The sequence below is a fragment of the Muntiacus reevesi genome, chromosome 3, assembly GCF_963930625.1.
Source record: "Muntiacus reevesi chromosome 3, mMunRee1.1, whole genome shotgun sequence".
NCBI lineage: Eukaryota > Metazoa > Chordata > Mammalia > Artiodactyla > Cervidae > Muntiacus > Muntiacus reevesi.
In genome coordinates this window covers 83,504,665-83,523,118 of record NC_089251.1, presented here as the reverse complement: position 1 = coordinate 83,523,118, position 18,454 = coordinate 83,504,665, and the positions used below count along the sequence as shown (strand labels likewise).

Sequence of the window (18,454 nt, the reverse complement as noted above, 5' to 3'; positions counted from 1 at the left end):
TTGTGATTCCCTCTCCATGAGGACAGACCTCTGGGCTGTCTGCTTTTCCACTTTCAATTGAGGGTAGACAGTCCCAGCTTTAGGCAGGATTGTGAAATAGAGTTGTGTTCTGCAGCCTCGAGCTCTCTTTTCCTCATCTTGCTTCATGAATTCCTTGTTTCTAGAGATACTGCTTATCTTCTCTTAAGTTCTTCTCTGCCTCTACCAGCTTCCTATCATCAAAAAGGAAATTATCCTTTCTTTAATCTTTTTCTCTGTCTCAGGATTCCTAGGAACATTTTATTCACATACTTGGTATGGTTTTGCTTAGAGTGGTGGGAAACTGTACTGTAAACTCCTCTTTCCTAGTGTTTTAAATTCTTAGTACCTTCCTTGTTCAGTTCTTGATTTTTAATAGAATACCAATAACTGTTTGAGGAATGAATGTTTGAAAGGAAGGATGAATGAATGAATGACTTTACCTGGCTCTAGTTCCTCATCTGATAGTTGTATTGCTGTAGTGTCTGACAAAAGTTACAGCAATGGAATGTTTACTTTTCATTCACAAATGTTTTACTATAAATTGATTTAGTCAATTGAACCAGCATTGTTTTTCGAAGTCTTCCATACTTGAACATAATATGAATCAATGGTCATGTTTGCTTGTTACATATTTATAGAAGTTTGCATTGGTTTAAGAATCTTTCAGAAAAAATTGTGTGCATATTTTAATATTTCCATTGTTTTAGATTCAGACTTTGTTCACTCTGGTACATAGCTACATATGCCTAACATAGTTTTATTCTGTGAAAATGCCTGTAAAACAAATGTTTATAATGAGTCGTTTCTGTTGATAACCATAATTTTGCCCTTCCTGCTTTGCGCCAATGACAGCATGCAGAAGAGGGAGAGGGAAACACCAGCATTTGGAACATAACACTGTAGGCTGGAAGGAGAGAGAATGAAAGCTCGCTGTGTTAGATTCCTCCTCAAGCAGAACAGAATGCTTGATAACAGCCAGCCAGGAGCTGGGGGAGTTAAGAACAGCAATTTTACGTTACAACAGAGTTTCTAGGCTGGCATGGAAAGAGATGCCAGTATTAGCTATTTGCATCTTACTGTAGCCACAGGGATATGTGAACAGCTGGAGAATTAATCTGATATATATTCCCGGCAGCCTCTCTTCTGCCAACAGAATTCCATTACTGTGAGCTTCTGAGGGTGTACTATGAATTTGTGTCTTGCTTTTTAATAGCTGCTATAGCGTGTTTCTGGTGAGTGGAATACCACATAATGGGGTGCAGTTGTATCTGGGCTTGGAGTAAACTACGGTACCCTAAGCTCTCATGAGGGGGGAAAGGTGAGGCTCTGAGTCTTGGACATTTCAGATGAACACGCAGTACTTTGTCCAATATGTGCAGTCATACCTGAAACATTTTTTTCCATGTTAGTGGAATTTCAGACTCCAGCAAGCAGATGGAAAGATATTTTGAAGAGTAGAGAAGTGGAATCTAGGTCCAGTTAGGCCAGGGTTGCCATGGCTGGTTCCTGAGCATAGAGCGGATATAACCCCCGAGGCAGGCCACAGTCCATGGGGTCACAACAGAGTTGGACACGACTTAGTGACTAAACAACAACTGCTGCTCCCCAGATCTGGGGCTGGAGGAGTCTCCATACATCTTCCAAGATTCTTCCTCTTTCACATCCTTTTCCCCTCCCCTACCCTGAGGATCACAGCTCCTTTCTCACTAGCCTTTGCACTTAGAATCTGTTATATCAACTGCAGGAAGAAGGAATTTCAGGCATCATCAAGAATGTTGGAAAGTAGTCCGTGAAGCAGAAACGCCAAGTCCAGAATAAGACTGAGGGTGGCTGTTGGACGTACAGGTGTTTTAAGTGTTTCTGATTGGGCACTCCATGTACACTCTTAATTTTTTTTTTTTTTTGTAAAATCATTCATTAAACTACAGAGAGCTGTTGGGGACAATAGGGATGGCAGGTTATGCAAAACCTATGGAACTGCATACACAGAGGATAAATATAAACAATAAAAAGCCAAATAAAGATCCAGGCTCAATTAAGCCACCCTTTACATTTGCATCTGGGCTCTGGCAGCCCATCTCTGCAGCCTCACACACTCCTGAGTTCATGCTGCTTCCTCCAGTGGGTGGGGCCTCGCAGATACTTACTCTGAATGGAGACTGGTTTCATCAGAATTAAAGATCCAGGGGTAGTTTCTTCATCATGATTTTCAAACACAGGGGAGAATATCTCTAGCTTTTTCATTCACAACCTCCCCAGACAGTTGAATGTAGTGAAAAGTTCAGTCACTGGAGCGGCCATTTTTTGCACTAGAGGAAGAAATTTAAATGAGATTATAAGATTTTCTTAACATATTCATTAACTACAGCCTTTTCCTTTTATTGTGAGAGAACGTGCTCCTGATCTTTTTATAACATTAATGTAGCATTAAAATCACAAACGAACAGCCCACCTTCTGCTTTATACAGACATCATTTTGTTCCAAATTCTAAAAGTTAACATTAGAGAAACGTGTTTTTATGATCAGTAGTAGCTTTTAGGAGAAGAGGTACGCAATGTCCTTTTGTTAGTTCTTAAACCTGGCTCCTGTGCTGTTTTGGCCTAAGTGTCCCAGTGAGGCATGCTTTTTAGACCAACAGTTCTTGAAGTGCGGCCTACAGACCCCTGGGGGCACCCCAAGAGACTTTTTCAAGTAGTGCATGAGGTCAGAGTTATTTTCACAGTAATACTAACATATTATTTGCTTTTATTCTGTGTGTCAACATTTGCACTGGTGATACAAAAGCAATGCTGGTAAAGCTGCTGACATCTTAGCATGAGCAGAGGCTGTGACCTCAAACTGTGTTAGTCAGTTCCTACCATGCAGTTGCAGTAAATTAATACTAATAACCAAGTAAAAAAATCAGTTTCCCTTAACAATGCCCTTTATTGAAGTAGTACAAGTTATTAACTTTATTAAGTCTCTTTTTAAAATATTTTTATTTTTAAATTATTTTTGGCTGCACTGGGTCCTTGTTGCTGCGAGGGGGCTTTCGCTAGTTGGAGTGAGTGGGGGCTACCCCCTAGCTGTAATGCATGGACTTCTCATCGTGTGTCTTCTCTTGTTGTCGAGCACAGGCTCTAGGCTTGCGGGCTGAGTAGTTGTGCATGCCCTGAGGATGCCCTGGGATCCTCCAGGCATATCCTCCATGGGGCAACAGGCTTAATTGCCCCATGGCACTTGGAATCCTCCCAGATCAGGGATCGAACCTGTGTCCCATGCATTGGCAGGCAGATTCCTAATCACTGGACCATAAGGGAAGTCCTAATTTTCCTAAATGTCAATTATTGGTTGCACATCTTATGAATATTCTGTGCAATGAAATGGAAAGTACACATGAAATAACCCTGCCTACTGAAATCCCACAGTTGTCTTGAGGGAAAGTATCACATTGTCTTATTAAACATCCCAGTTGGAGATGTCAGATTAGCCATAGTTATAACTGACTGTTCGCTAGAGTACTCAAATATTTAGTTATATTTGAACGTGCATGTATTTTAATCATACATGAAATTATAAAATTTCTCTCATTTTATATTTAGAAAAAATAGCATTTGGATTTGATATCTTACAGAAGTTACAATCTTAAAAATACATTTGCCAGAGGTATCTCAGATATCTTGACCTTTCGGTCTCAAAGACTACTTTTTATCACATGGAGAGCACCAGAGAAAAACTACTTGATGTAAATAAAGGGCAGTATTCCTGTTATTCAGCTCAGTTTAGTGGCTCAGTTGTGTCCGACTCTTTGTGACCCCATGGACTGCAGCACGCCAGGCTTTTCTGTCCATCACCAACTTCCAGAACTTGCTCAAATTCATGTCCATTGCATCGGTGGTGCCATCCAACCATCTCATCCTCTGTCGTGCCCTTCTCCTTCTACCTTTAATCTTTCCCAGAATCAGGATATTTTCCAGTGAGTCAGCTCTTCACATCAGGTGGCCAAAGAGTTGTATCTTCAGCTTGAGCATCAGTCTTTCCAGTGAATATTCAGGACTGATTTTCTTTAGGATGGACTGGTTGAATCTCCTTGCAGTCCAGGGGACTCTCAAGAGTCTTCTCCAACACCACGGTTCAAAAGCATCGATTCTTCTGTGCTCAGCTTTCTTTACGGTCCAATTCTCACATCCATACATGATTGCTTGGAAAACCATAGCTTTGACTAGATAGAACTTTGTCAGCAAAGTAATGTCTCTGTTTTTTAATATGCTGTCCAGGTTTGTCATAGCGATTCCTGTTATTAACTCCTTTTTTTTTTCTCCCTTCTTACCCTTGACCAGTCCAAGAAGAAATGAAAAACTATATCAGGATCAGAACCTTGATCCTTGTGCTGTAGACATAGATTTACTTAAGAAAAGAGATTTTAAAACATCAAATTTGCCAAGTGCTGTCAGCAGCACTGTTGGGCTCAGATTTGATTTCTGTATAATCAAACCTCACTGAATTTTTGCTTTTCAGTCCCTGTTGGTTGGCTGGTAAATTATTTTAAAGTATAATGTTCTGTAATAGAAAAACACAAATGCATTTGTCTCAAGAGCATGTTGTACTTGATCCTATGAAGCAGCGGTTGCTAAGGGAACTATTTGCCAAGAAGAAAAGCAAAGTATTGATTAAGATGGGGGCATAGAATTGAAAGGGTTTCCTCTCAAGAAAGAAAAGAAAGGCATATAAGACATTTTTGGCTTTAGAGTCAGATGTCTCCTGACTGGACACAGTGGCCATGGCATTTCCTGAGGGGGTGGCCAGGCTTACCTGTGCACCATTAGATGCAGCCTGTCATTGCTGCCAAGAGGCTTCTGCTGAGAACAGTAAGGAGCTGGGGCGGGTATTAAGGGAAGTTGCCTTTTAATTCTGACTCCACACTCAGGGAAAATGGTCTTCCTGTGGGGAGGCCAGAGAAAAACATCTGGCAGTGAAAACAAATTGGCCTGAGATGAACTCCTTGCAAGTGCCCTTGATGCCAGGCAGGTGATAAGAGGCTGAAGTCTAGAGCTGACCTGGGAGAGAGATAATGGCAGATGATACCTAAAGGGACCAAAGTATGTCTGAAAATTTCAAAATGCCTGCCTCATTAACACTTTACTAATGAGCTTTTTGAATAAGATTTTTATTGTGTAAACAAGTTCGTTATAATGAAACATAGTTTCCCTTGATATATATCTATATATTTTTTAACAAGACATTTTCTGTTTGTTTGTTTTTTTTTTAAAAAGCATAGACAACAGCATTAACCATACCAGTGACATGAAAAATATGGTTATTGAATGTTGTACTAAGTCATGGTGTTAAGGATGGTCAGAGTTGGATAAGACCTGGCTCTTTAATTGAGGATTCTGTCTAATGGGGAAGTTTGACTTACATGAAGCCATTACTGGAAAGGATAAGAGGTGTGCACAGGTATTCATAGGAACATGGAGGATAGACCAGCTCAGAGCTGGAGAAGCCTTCTAGAAGAAGTGACATTTGACTTGGGTGTGGTTTTTTTTAATTTTTAAAAAATTTTTATTGGAGTACAATTGCTTTATAACATTGTGTTAATTTCTGCCATACAGCAAAGTGAATCAGCTATGCATATGCCCACTTTTTTGGATTTCCCTCCCATTTAGGTTACCACAGAGCATTGGGTAGAGGTCCCTTGCTGCACGGTAGATTTTTGTTAGTTATCTGTTTTACACATAGTAGTGTATATAGGTCAATGCAGTCTCCCAACTCATCCCACCCCTTGACTTGGGTCTTGGAATGAATAGGCGTTATCAAGAGGAAGGGGAGAAGGAGGTGTTTTAGGCAGATGATACTCTGAGCAAAGGCATGGGAGTGTTTCTTGAGGGTTTGTGGTGAGAATCTGTGTACTTCCTGGCACATGAGGTTGTGTGAGGGATTGGTGCACAGTGAGTCTATACAAATAGGTACAAGCTGTATCATGACGAATCGTATCTACAATAAGAAGTTTGGACTTTTTTTGTTGGCAAGAGAGAGCCAGTGAGCAAGTCTGTCTTTTGAGGAAGATGATCCTGCTGACAGAGTGAGTTAACGGGGTGACAGGTGAGAGGATGCTGCAGTGGTTCAGAAGAGTGATATGTCAGGGAACTCCAGTTATAATGGAGGGAGGGATGTTTATTGTGAGGGGAAAATCTGCATCAGAATCCCCTCAACACACTGGTGATATAGTAACGATACATATTTAAAATGATTGTGATAAAAATTTCTTCTTGGAATGAGATAGGAAAGAGGAGAAATACAGATTTTCAGTGGTTTGGATGTTAACTTGAGTTTCTTGCTAGCTTTTACATTCCTAGGGTTGAACTAACTTTGAATCCAAATTTGAATATTCAGTCAAAAAATTTCTCCATGGTAAATTTCACAGAACTGGATTAGGCTGGTGGTACTAATAACACGTCAGCAATTAAATATAGAGATAAATTATCTACATGAGCCATTGCATTATGTATTATAACTGAAGACAAAATTATCACCTATTTTACCTTGTTGAGTTGTTTCAGTGTATTTTTCTGGTTTTCCATCTTGAAGATAGGAGTGTCCCTTTGTGTGTGTACATGTTATGTACATGTTATTTCTAAAGGCCAAATACAGACTAAATAGGAAAACAGATCTTCAAACGGGTAACTTTTGTTTTTGTTTAAACTTCTAAAATCATTTTACTGAGAGCTGAAGGTTTGATCAAATAAGAGAACCTGGTCTTCTGAAATCAAAACACAGGGGATTTTCTATTCTCCCTTTTCAAAGAATCACCCTGAAGCTCTTTGTTTTGTATATGATATCCTTCTAAGGACACCTTGACAAGAAAATTATTTCAGTGAGGGAAAACAGTCTTTTCCTGACTTAGTAAGTCAACAGTGTCACCAGAAGGAAAAGTTAGCCTTATAAAAATCATACCCATTTTGTTTGCACTGTCTTCTGCAATAACACATTCTTAAGATGGCTTTATATCTGCCTTACTTTGAGGAACAGGTTTAAGTACCTTAAATTCAAGCACTTTAAAAATATTCTCTCAAGATATGGTTATCAGAAACATGTTTACTGTTTAATAGTCAGTACCCAGTTAAGGTGTGATAAAGTATCTATTAAAGATAATGTTAAGAGAGGAGAAAACTCATATAACATACCAGAGACTCAGAGAAATAGTCTGGTTTCCTAAAGAGGTGTTTCCACTATGAGGAATTCAATTAAGGATTGAGTCTCCCTGTAGTTCTGTCATGTTTGTTTCATTTTTCTGAGCTGGGTCCCATGAAAGTTGGTTTTAAAATCTATTTTAGGGTCTTCCCTGGTGGCTCAGCTGGTAAAGAATCCACCTGCAATGTGGGAGACCTGGGTGTGATCCCTGGGTTGGGAAGATCCTCTAAAGAAGGGAAAGGCTACCCACTCCAGTATTCTGGCCTGGAGAGTTCCATGGACTGTATAGTCCATGGGGTCGCAAAGAGTCGGACACAACTGAGCGACTTTCACACTGGTGGCTCAATTGGTAAAGATTCTGCCTGCAGTGCCAGAGACCTGACTTCAGTCCCTGGGTTGGGAAGATCCCCTGAGGAAGGAAATGGCAACCCACTCCAGTATTCTTGCCTGGGGAATCCCATGGACAGAGGAGCCTGGTGGGCTACAGTCCACGGGGTCGCAAAGAGTCAGACACGACTGAGTGACTAGCACTTTCACTTTATTTCTTACAGTCAACCCTATTCCTTGACCCGGACATTGATTTGGTTTCAGCTTCAGAATTTGACGACTTCAGCCTCTCCCTAGGCTGTAGCCGTTAGTTTTGTTTGTTTTTCCTGTTTTTCCTGACCTTGGTTGTGGGCAGTAATGGACCTTAGCATCTGAACTGAAGTGCATTCATTGGAGGGTGGTGTCTGTTTGCATTTATTAGCACTGCCTTGATGTATGAAGTTTCAGAACTATTTTAAACCCAAAACTAGTCTCTATCAGATGCAGTAAAAAAAAAAAAAAAAAAAAAGAGTTTTTGGAATAATTTCGTAGATTGACAGATGCAGCTCCTATAGTTTTATTGAACATGGGAAAATCTTGGAATCTTTGTTTAAAATTAAAAACTTTAAAGGAATCTCAATTGTTACTGTAATAACACATCAGAAGAGTAGTAGTTTTTGATTAGAAATGATTGTAAATGTAGCTAACTAATGTTGATGCGACTGACTGTATTTCAGTCTTCTCATTTATTAGGCTGGGTTTCATTCATTTGTAAAATGCAACCAGACTGCCTTTCCTGAATTGAGGTTCAAAACTGGATGTTAACCTTGACACCTTTGCACATTTTTGCTTTCAGACAGGCCTTTGAGTGAAGCTAACAAGCAAACATTATGTGGTTGTTAATTGTTTTCCAGATGAGAACTGGGATGATGACCAGCTGCTCGGTTTTGAACCTTGCAATGAAAACCTTGTCTCTGGCTGCAATCTAATCAATGGGAAATGTGAGTGTGACACCATTCGAACCTGTAACAATCCCTTCGAGTTTCCAAGGAAGGATATGTGCCTTTCAGCTTTAAAGAGGATTGAAGGTGAGTACTCATTTTCGGTTGCAAGCCTTATGTCACGTAACTCTGAGCACTGATGGTATTTGAGCTGGAAAAGGCAAAGACAAGCTTGCAGAGATGGGTAGGAGCTTTGATCTCAAACAAGATTCCGAAAGTTGACCAGGTGCGAATGTGATGGAGTATGCATGCGTGTGTGTCTGCGCACATGTGTGTGTTTCTTAAAAGCCACGGGATGATGACGCTGGGGCAGTACAGGCAAAGTAGTTTGCACCTGCCTGCCTGGGTCACCTATGTTTAATGGATGATGTCACACGAGGCTTGCCTGAGATCAGCATCTGTTGTCCCCATGTCCATTCTGCTTGATTTACCATAGGATGGTGCTCCAGGAGGAGTGCTGATTAGAAATGCAGTCTGGCAAGAACGTGCAGTTTAGAGGAGGTGGGGGGTGGGAGCTTTGTGCAGTGACTGTTGGAGGCTGAGGTGGGCTTTGCCATGGGGCAAAACCACGTAGGTGTGGACAGGTCATTGGGTGTTTCCCTTTTGGAATGAAGTCAGAAATCACATTAAAATAACAAGAAAATTATACTAACGTGGCCTATAACTTTTGTACATGCATGCATAAAACCTAGATGAGAGATGGAGGGCTTGAAAGTATGATTCATGACTTCAGTAATCAGGAGTGACATAGCCAGAGCTGGGTGCAGTGGCTTGTCTCCGGAATTAACAGAGGGTGTGGCCTGGACTTTGGACTCAGCCGTGCCCCTGGGCAGCAGTGAACTGTCTCAGAGCCCCAGGTTCCACTGGGGGAAAAGAGGGCTGAATGAGACATTCTTGGTTTGATTGTTTTCTGTAATTCTTTTTGTTGGTGTTCGCTTGATTTACAGTGTTGCTTTAGTTTCTGCTATGCAGCAAAGTGAACCAGTTATACACATGCGTACAACCACTCTTTTAGATTCCCTTCCCACATAGTTCATTAGAGTACTGAATAGAGTTCCCCGTGCTATACAGGAGGTTCTCATTAGTTGTCTATTTTATATACAGTAGTGTATATATGTCAACCCCACTCTCCCAGCTTATCACCCCCTTTTCCTCTCTTGGTAACCAGGAGTTTTCTACATCAGTGACTCTATTTCTGTTTTGTTAATAAGTTCATTTGTACCATTTTTTTTAGATTTCACATGTAAGTGATGTCATATGATATTTGTCTTTCTCTGACTTCAATCAGTATGACAGTCTCTTGGTTTATCCATGTCACTGCAAAATACACTTTATAGTGATGTAGAAGCTGGTAATATAGTTTGGAATACCAAGTCCAAAATCAAACTCATAAAGGCAGTAGAGCAGTACTGAAGTTTTTGAATTGCATTGTTTCCAAGACATATTAAATGATTGTAAAGAATAAGAAGTGTATATGAAAGTGAAAGTCGCTCATTCGTGTCCAACTCTTTGCGACCCCATGGACTATATAGCCTGCCAGGCTCCTCTGACCATGAATTCTCCAGGCCAGAATACTAGAGTGGGTAGCCATTCTCTTCTCCGAGAGATCTTCCCAACCCAGGGATTGAACCCAGGTCTCCTGCATTGCGGGAGAATTCTTTACTGTCTGAGTCACCAGAGAAGCCCAAGAATCCTGGAGTGAATAGGCCCTCCCTTCTCCAGTGGATCTTCCTAACCCAGGAGTTGAACCGGGGTCCCCTGCATTGCAGGTGGGTTCTTTAGCAGCTGAGCTACTAGGGAAGCCCATTCATTGAGAAATGCATGCTGCTGCTGCTGCTAAGTCACTTCAGTCGTGTCCGACTCTCTGCAACCCCATAGACTCAGCCCACCAGGCTCGCCCATCCCTGGGATTCTCCAGGCAAGAACACTGGAGTGGGTTACCATTTCCTTCTCCATAAGAAATGCATAGTAGCCTCTAAAATAGCATTTCTGTTTGTATTTTCCAGTGCTGCTGGATCATTAAGACAATTGAGTAGAAAACAAAAGAAATAAAGTTTTAGAAACTCGGGACTTTTAGATAGCATTTAGTTCAGTCCTTCAGTTTGAAAATTGAAAACTTCAGCTGTACACAGTGGATGACCGACAGGCCCGTGAAGTCTTTTCTGAATCACATTATGCCGTTGACAGCAGTTGACCAAGCTCGTTTGTGTTGTCCTGAGGCCCATTGCTCACCCCCGTCCTTGCCTCTGTTGCCTGCTTCTCAGTATTTTTGCCAACTGCAGTGTGTAAATTTTCAGGGGCATCGAAGAAGCAGTCAAATATCTATTCAGTTCATTTAATTATTCATGCATATTTTGAGTCACATCATATAATATAGCAGTTTAGAGGATTACTTTTTGCTCTTATATTTCACTTAGCTGTTTTAGTCACATCTCAAATGCATCTCAGTCACTGTCATTGTCTTTGCTGGAGCTGTTTTCTGTGTCATTTAACACCCATTTCTGAGCACACATTCCTCATTGCCGTCTAAGTTGTCGGAGATACAACCGATTTGGAATCCAGGTTATCACAAGTTTTATTCCAAACAGGGTGTCTTTGCACTTAAAACTAGGACAGTTACATTTTTAATTAGTGAGGTGTATATTTATGATCTTTACAATGTGGCGATTCACTGCATTGATTTTTAAAGTGTTTCTGAAAAGGCTGTTTACAAGATCCAGCACTTCCAATTTTGAGATCATTCCCTCAGGAATAATTACTGTGGCTGATTAAATTTCTTTATGCTCCCCCCCTTTTTTTTTCAAACAGATTCTGTCTGATGGCCTCTGCATAAAAATCCAAAAGCAGGGCTGGTAGAGGTCATTCAGGGTTAATGTGTCTTCCACAAATTGTGTGTGCACGCTCAGCTGCTCAGTCGTGTCCAGCTCTTTGCGACCCCGTGGACTGTAGCCCTCCAAGTTCCTCTGTCCATGGAATTTTCCAGGCAGGAATACTGGAGTGGGTTGCCATTTCCTACTCGAGGGGATCTTGTTTGTTTTTTTGTTTTAATTTTTGAATGTAGTTGACAATGTTGTGTTAGCTTCAGGTGTTCGACAAAGTGACTCAGTTATACATAAACATATGTGAATGTGTACGTATCTCTTTTTTCAGATCCTTTTCCTTCATAGGCCACTATAGAGCATGGAGTAGAGCTCCCTATGCTATACAGCCCGTTTTATTACTTATCTGCTTTATGTGTGGTAAGCGTGCATGTCAGTCCCAGTCCCCATCCCCTGGTCATCATAAGTTTGTTTTCTATATCCAAATACTCTACTTCTGTTTTGTAAGAAAGCTCATTTGTACCCTTTTTTAGAGTCCACATATAAGTGATATTTGTCTTTCTGTGTTGAGACTTCACTCACTTTGACAATCTCAAAAATGAAATGATTTTGTTCTTTTTTTATTGCTGAGTAATATTTTGTTGTGTATATGTATCCACATATTCTTTATCCATTCCTCTGTTGATAGACAATTTAGGTTGCTACCATGTCCTGGCTATTGTAAAGTAGTACTGCAGTGAACATTGGGATGCATGTATCTTTTCAAATTATTGAATTATGGCTTTCTTCGGGTATATGGCCAGAAGTCGAAATGCTGAGTTAATATGGTAGTTCTGCTCTCAGTTTTTTTAAAGAACCTCCATACTGTTCTCCATGGCTTCCCAGGTGCCTCAGTGGTAAAGAATTTACCTGCCAGTCTTAGAGGAAAACTTAGGCAGAACACTCGATGACATAAATCAAAGCAAGTTCCTCTATGACCCACCTCCTAGAGTAATGGAAATAAAATCAAAAGTAAACAAGTGGGACCTGATTAAACTTAAAAGCTTTTGCATGGCAAAGGAAACTATAAGCAAGGTGAAAAGACAACCCTCAGAATGGGAGAAAATAATAACAAATGAAGCAGCTGAAAAAGGATTAATTTCCAAAATATACAAGCAGCTTATACAACTCAATGCCAGAAAAACAAACAACCTAATCAAAAACTGGTAAAAATACCTAAACAGACATTTCTCCAAAGACGACGTACAGATTGCTAATAAACACATGAAAAGATGCTCAACATTGCTCATTATTAGAGAAATGCAAATCAAAACCACAATGAGATATCACCTCACACCGGTCAGTATGGCCATCATCAAAAAGTCTACAAACAAGAAATGCTGGAGAGGATGTGGAGAAAAGGGAACACTCTTGCACTGTTGGTAGGGATGTAAATTGACACAGCCACTATGGAAGATGGTATGGAGACTCCTTAAAAAACTAGGAATAAAACCACCATATGACCCAGTAGTCCCACTCCTAGGCATATACCCTGAGGAAACCAAGGTTGAAAAAGACATATGTATCCCATTGTTCATTGCAGCACTACTTACAATAGCTAGAACATGGAAGCAACCTAGATGTCCATCAGCAGCTGAATGGGTAAAGAAGTTGTGATAATATACACAATGGAATATCACTCAGCCATAAAAAGGAACCCATTTGAGTCAGTTCTGATGAGGTTTCTGAACCTGGAACCTATTATACAGAGTGAAGTGAGTCAGAAAGAGGAAGATAAATATCATATTCTAATGCACATATATAGAATATAAAAAATGGCACCGAAGAATTTATTTACAGGGCAGCAGTGGAGAAACAGACATAGAGAGTAGACTTATGGAGATGGAGAGAGGGAAGGAGAGGGTGAGATGTATGGAAAGAGTAACATGGAAACTTACATCACCATATGTAAAATAGATAGCCAATGGGAATTTGCTGTATGGCTCAGGAAACTCAAACAGGGGCTCTGTGTCAACCTAGAGGGGTGGGTGGGGAGGGAGCTGGGAGAGAGGTTCAAAAGGGAGGGGACATATGTATACTTGTGGCTGATCCATGTTGAGATTTGATAGAAAACAGCAAAATTCTGTAAAGCAATTATTCTTCAATAAGAAAATAAATTTAAAAAAAAGAAAAAGAATCCACCTGCCAATGCAGGAGACACAGGGAAAGCAGATTGATCCCTGGGTCAGGAAGATCTCCTGGGGAAGGAAATGGCAACCCATTCCAGTATTTGTGCCTGGGAAATTACATAGACAGAGAAACTTGGCAGTCTGCAGTCCATGGGGTCACAAAACATCTGACAACGACTGAGCATACACACATGCAATACTGTTCTGCATAGTGGCTGTACAAATTTACATTCCCACCAATAAAGTAGGAGGGTTCCCTTTTCTCCACACTCTCTCCAGCATTTATTGTTTGTAGATTTTTTGCTGATGGTCATTCTAACTGATGTAGGGTGGTGATACCTCATTGTAGTTGTGATTTGCATTTTTCTAATAATTAGTGATGTTGAACATCTTTTCATGTGCTTTTTGGCCATCCGTATGTCTTCTTTGGAGAAATGCCTGTTTAGATCTGTATTTTGTTTTTTTTAAATAAAACACCCTGTAATATTTGAGGTCTTGTAAGAAGTCAGTGCTGTGGTGTTTCCTTTCCTGAGAGACAATGTTGAAGAAAAAACTCTATTCAAGTATATTGCAAATGAAAAAGTTAGTGATGGTATATCATTGCATATAATTAAATCATTAATAGCATTGAGGACTTGGAATACTATAAGAACTTAGGGCCAAAAAAATGTTACCTGGAATTATATGATAAAGTATTGTGGAGGAGTTGGAGTCTGAACAATTTAGAATTTGGATTGTGATGGATTCCAGGCAGAATGATGTGAACAAAAGAATGAAGTGACCAAGTGAGATTTGCATGACTTATGTGTAAGATACTTGGGAAATGAATGTAGGAGAGCAAGTTTTTATGTCTATAGGTAAATAGGAACTAAGATGAGGAGTCAGGACTGGACCAGGTAATGAAATGTCTTTCACATGGTGCAGGGAACTCAAGCCCAGTGATAGGAGCTATCAAAAGTCACTGTAGGTTTATGAGCCAAGAGCAACAGAGCATGAAGAAATCAGTGTTAGGCAGATTGGAGTTGTGGGGGTTGTGTAATGAATTAGCAGGGAGAGATTCTGCAGTTGAGGCTTATAGGAGAGCTCTTTAGGTTATTTAGATGTGGTGCCACTAGAGACGGGTCTAGGGGATGGCAAGGGAAAAGCAAGGAAGAGCAAATGGATGCATGTCATTTTGACGGAAGAACATGAAGCATCTGCTTATAGGTAAGGGAAGGATGAAACTATACAAAAGTGATTCTTGTTTCCTAACCTGAAATAGTAGAAGAATGACGGTACAAGTAACAGCAATGGGAAAACATCTCAAAACTTGGAACCAACAAGTGAAGTGGTTGTGAAGAAAGCTTAGCACCAAAAAATTGATGCTTTTGAACTGTGGTGTTGGAGAAGACTCTTGAGAGTCCCTTGGACTGCAAGGAGATCCAACCAGTCCATCTTAAAGGAGATCAGTCCTGGGTGTTCATTGGAAGGACTGATGCTGAACCTGAAACTCCAGTACTTTGGCCACCTGATGTGAAGAGCTGACTCATTGGAAAAGACCCTGATGCTGGGAGGGATTGGAGGCAGGAGGAGAAGGGGACGACAGAGAATGAGATGGCTGGATGGCATCACCGACTTGATGGACATGAGTTTGAGTAAACTCTGGGAGTTGGTGATGGACAGGGAGGCCTGGCGTGCTGCGATTCATGGGGTTGCAAAGAATCAGACATGACTGAGTGTCTGTACTGAACTGAACTGAAAGTCAGAAAGGACTTTAAAAATATGACAAATGTTACAGCATGTTTGATGACAAGAATGATCTAGTAAAAAGGGAGAAACTGATAATGTAAGAATGGTGATGATTATAGAAGCAAAGGCATTGAGGAGGGAGAGGAGCAAAATTGTTCCTATTTCTTAGAGGTTATAAAATAAGGTCGTCAGCTAACGTTGAGGTGGAAGAAGGGTGTGAAAAATTGAGGAGGGAGAGGAAATGGAAAATAGACAACTCAGGGAGAGGAGGAGTGAATTAAGTAGGGAAGTGTATTAGGGTCGTCTGCTAGTGTTGACAGCATGCTTGAGGTTAGCGGCTATAAATTTGAAGGAAGAACAGCCAGCACAATTGTGTGCTTTTCTCTGACTCTGGCACATGCAGCAGAGGTGGAAAGGTGGATTTAACTAGCGTAAGGGTTTTTCATAGCGAGTCCTATAGAAAGCAAAGGGCCCTGAGATTGAGTTATGCAGGAGAGTACTTAGACGGTGACCAGCCAGGCCATCACTGCTGGCAAGAAGGAAGCAGCAGTGAACAGGGAATGAACAAGAGGCAGAGGTTCTGCAAGAAGATAATGCAACACTTGCATGGAGGTGGGGCAGGATCTGATTGCATGTGCTTCATGCAAACAAGGTATTTTTTTTTTTTAAGGGGAAAAGGAAGAATGATCTGAAAGTAGTGATGAAAACCAAGAAGACCCCTCCCCCACCCTCAGGATTTATGGCATGTGGAAGGTGAAGCCATCCCCACTTGGGAGGATTTCAAGGGGCAGAGTGCAGTCAGGGAGGACACAGGTGTTCATTGGAGCACAGAGGTGAAGGAGCATCTGGAGGGGAGAATGACAGCAAAAGGGATGTTGGTGATGACAGTCTGAGTTCTACAAGGCCCAGTAGAAGTATTCAGGGGGGAGGGTTGTGCAGAGCATGGGTGAGTTTGCAGAGCCAAGTGAGATTAAGTCCCAAGATGATTCATTACCTGATAAATTTAGACTTGGTTTTTGTGGTTTCTTGTGAGAAGGTGACTAGTTAATGAAAGCCTTACTTTAAGCACCATTCTCTGGGGCATTCTGTAGTGTGAAGGTATGTATGTATTTAGAGATAAGGCAGAAGATCTAGTGTTCTTGCCAGAGCATCATGCTGAAAAGCATGGGTCTTCATTTCTCTGTTTTGTGAGTGAATTCTGAACATGAATTGAATTTTAAGCATAATTGCAGCAACATTTTAAAAAAATGCATGAAAGTCATTTTAGTCAATAAAGATTGATGAAGAATAATGACGATTCAGGGTATTTTTAAAAAAAGGTTCCTGGGTATTTTATTTGTTTAAAAGGGCGGTCATTGGTCCTGGATTTTAATGAATACAACATCATAAAGTTTGTCACAAATTTAGAGGAAATACTATACTGGATAACAACCAGTCATGCCTTATGTACGAAATGGTTTGTCAGAATCATTTGTATTTCTCTGAGGAAGGAGAGACAGGGAATGACCTGCAAGTCATCCCACCTTGATCTTAACAAAGCTTGTAGTTTTATGCCATTGCTACCTATTTTTCATTGTCTTGGTGCATGCTGTCCTGAGCTCCCCAAAAGTTAGATTGATAGACCATCAGAAGAGGGGACCACATTAACAAAGACCATCACAAGAGGAGACCACATTAATAAGAGCAGTATTAGCCTCTGCAGCTGCCCCAAAGGTTTTCTGGAGGGGCCTCTGGGCTTAGTAATGGAAGCTGAAGTTGATATGAAAGACTTCCATGATACGGTGAATAAGTTGGACTTTTAAGCTTGCCTGTGACTCCAGATTGGGGTAAGTAGCTTTTATTTTCCAAAAAAAAAAAAAATTTACTATAATTCAGAGTGGTTGAAATAAATTTGAGAAGTAATCAGGAATATTAAATCATGTCCAATTCAGAGAAGGATGTCAACCACGCTAGAAAAACATTTGTCTACATTGTTCCATCCAGCGGATACTCACTGAGTGCCAAGTGTGTGCTAGTCATAGTTCAGTTGCTGAGGATACAGCTCCTGTGGAGCTCACATTCAGAAAGGGAGGGGTGACAGTAAACTCAGAAGTGAGAGGGAAGTATCACAAGTGTGATAAGAGCTATGAAGAGTAATCGCCAGGATGATATGGTGGAGAATTACCGGGCTGACTGAGGAAGTTGTTTGAGATATGGATGTCAGTGTCAGGGAAGTTTTCCTTGAAGGAAGAGCATTTGACCTGAAATCCGACTGTAAGAAGGAGCCGAACTGGTAATGTTCTGAGGGGAGAGAGGTCCATGCACAGGACACTGCAAGTGTGAAAGCCCTCAGTGAGGGCAGGCTTGGTGTGTGGAAAGAATGTCACGAGAAAGCAGGAAAGGTCAGGGTGCCTGGAAGGTCATGAGAGAGAGTGAGACAGGAGTGAGGGCCAGGTCATGCGCTGCCTTGTAGATGATGCTAAGGATTTTGTGATGAGTTCGTAGGAAAGTGGCTAAAGGATTGTGAACAAGAGTGTCATGTGATTTGATGCATGTTCTCAAACATGAATATGGTGGAGAATTAAGACTTGTGGGGAGACTGGGAAGATGCAAGAATGGGAAAGAGTCCACAGATAGTGATTCAGATAAGAGATAACGGGAACTCAGACCTGAGAGCTGGAGATGGAGAAGAGGTGTGGATGGGAGGTGATTTGGTACTAGGCTTGTTGATGGATTACATGTAGGGCTGAGAAAAAGAGGAATCCAGGAAAACTCTTAGATTTGGAGTTTAAGCAAATTGTAGTACTTTTTACTAGGTGCAAGAGCAGATTTAAGGGGGAACTCAGAAGCTTTGTTTCAGATAAATTGAACTTGACATCCAAGTAGAGCTATTTGTCATTTAGATAATTTTTGATGTAATTAACTCATTAGCATTCATACATGCGTATCTTCATGGTAAGTATGTTAAGGACTACAAAGATAGAGGAAAAGTCCTTGAGGAAAAGTCTGCCCTTTCTACATGGAGGTCTAGCCTTGTGGGGAGCTTCTAGAGAAAAATAAAAACCCAGTTCACACTGATTTATCACCAGGCAGAGTCTAGCCAGAGGGATATCTGTGTGGGGTCCATAAGATGTGTTCTTAAGTTTACATGTTTGGCACTGCTGTATCATGCGTCACGTGGCTTACTGGAATAGTATGGCTTCTGTGAAACTCATTCCTGTTTGGAGCTACACAATGAATATTTTGCCAAAGGAGGAAGAC

At 40.8% G+C, this 18,454-nt stretch overlaps 1 protein-coding gene across 1 annotated transcript in view; it reads left to right on the top strand.

The window, feature by feature from the left end:
• CRIM1 (cysteine rich transmembrane BMP regulator 1) overlaps window positions 1-18,454 on the top strand; it is a 203,265-nt gene that overhangs the window by 32,535 nt on the left and 152,276 nt on the right. The window contains exon 2 of the mRNA XM_065929441.1: window positions 8,413-8,586. Coding sequence (XP_065785513.1) covers window positions 8,413-8,586 — 174 coding nt within the window. The remainder of the gene's footprint in view (window positions 1-8,412; window positions 8,587-18,454) is intronic.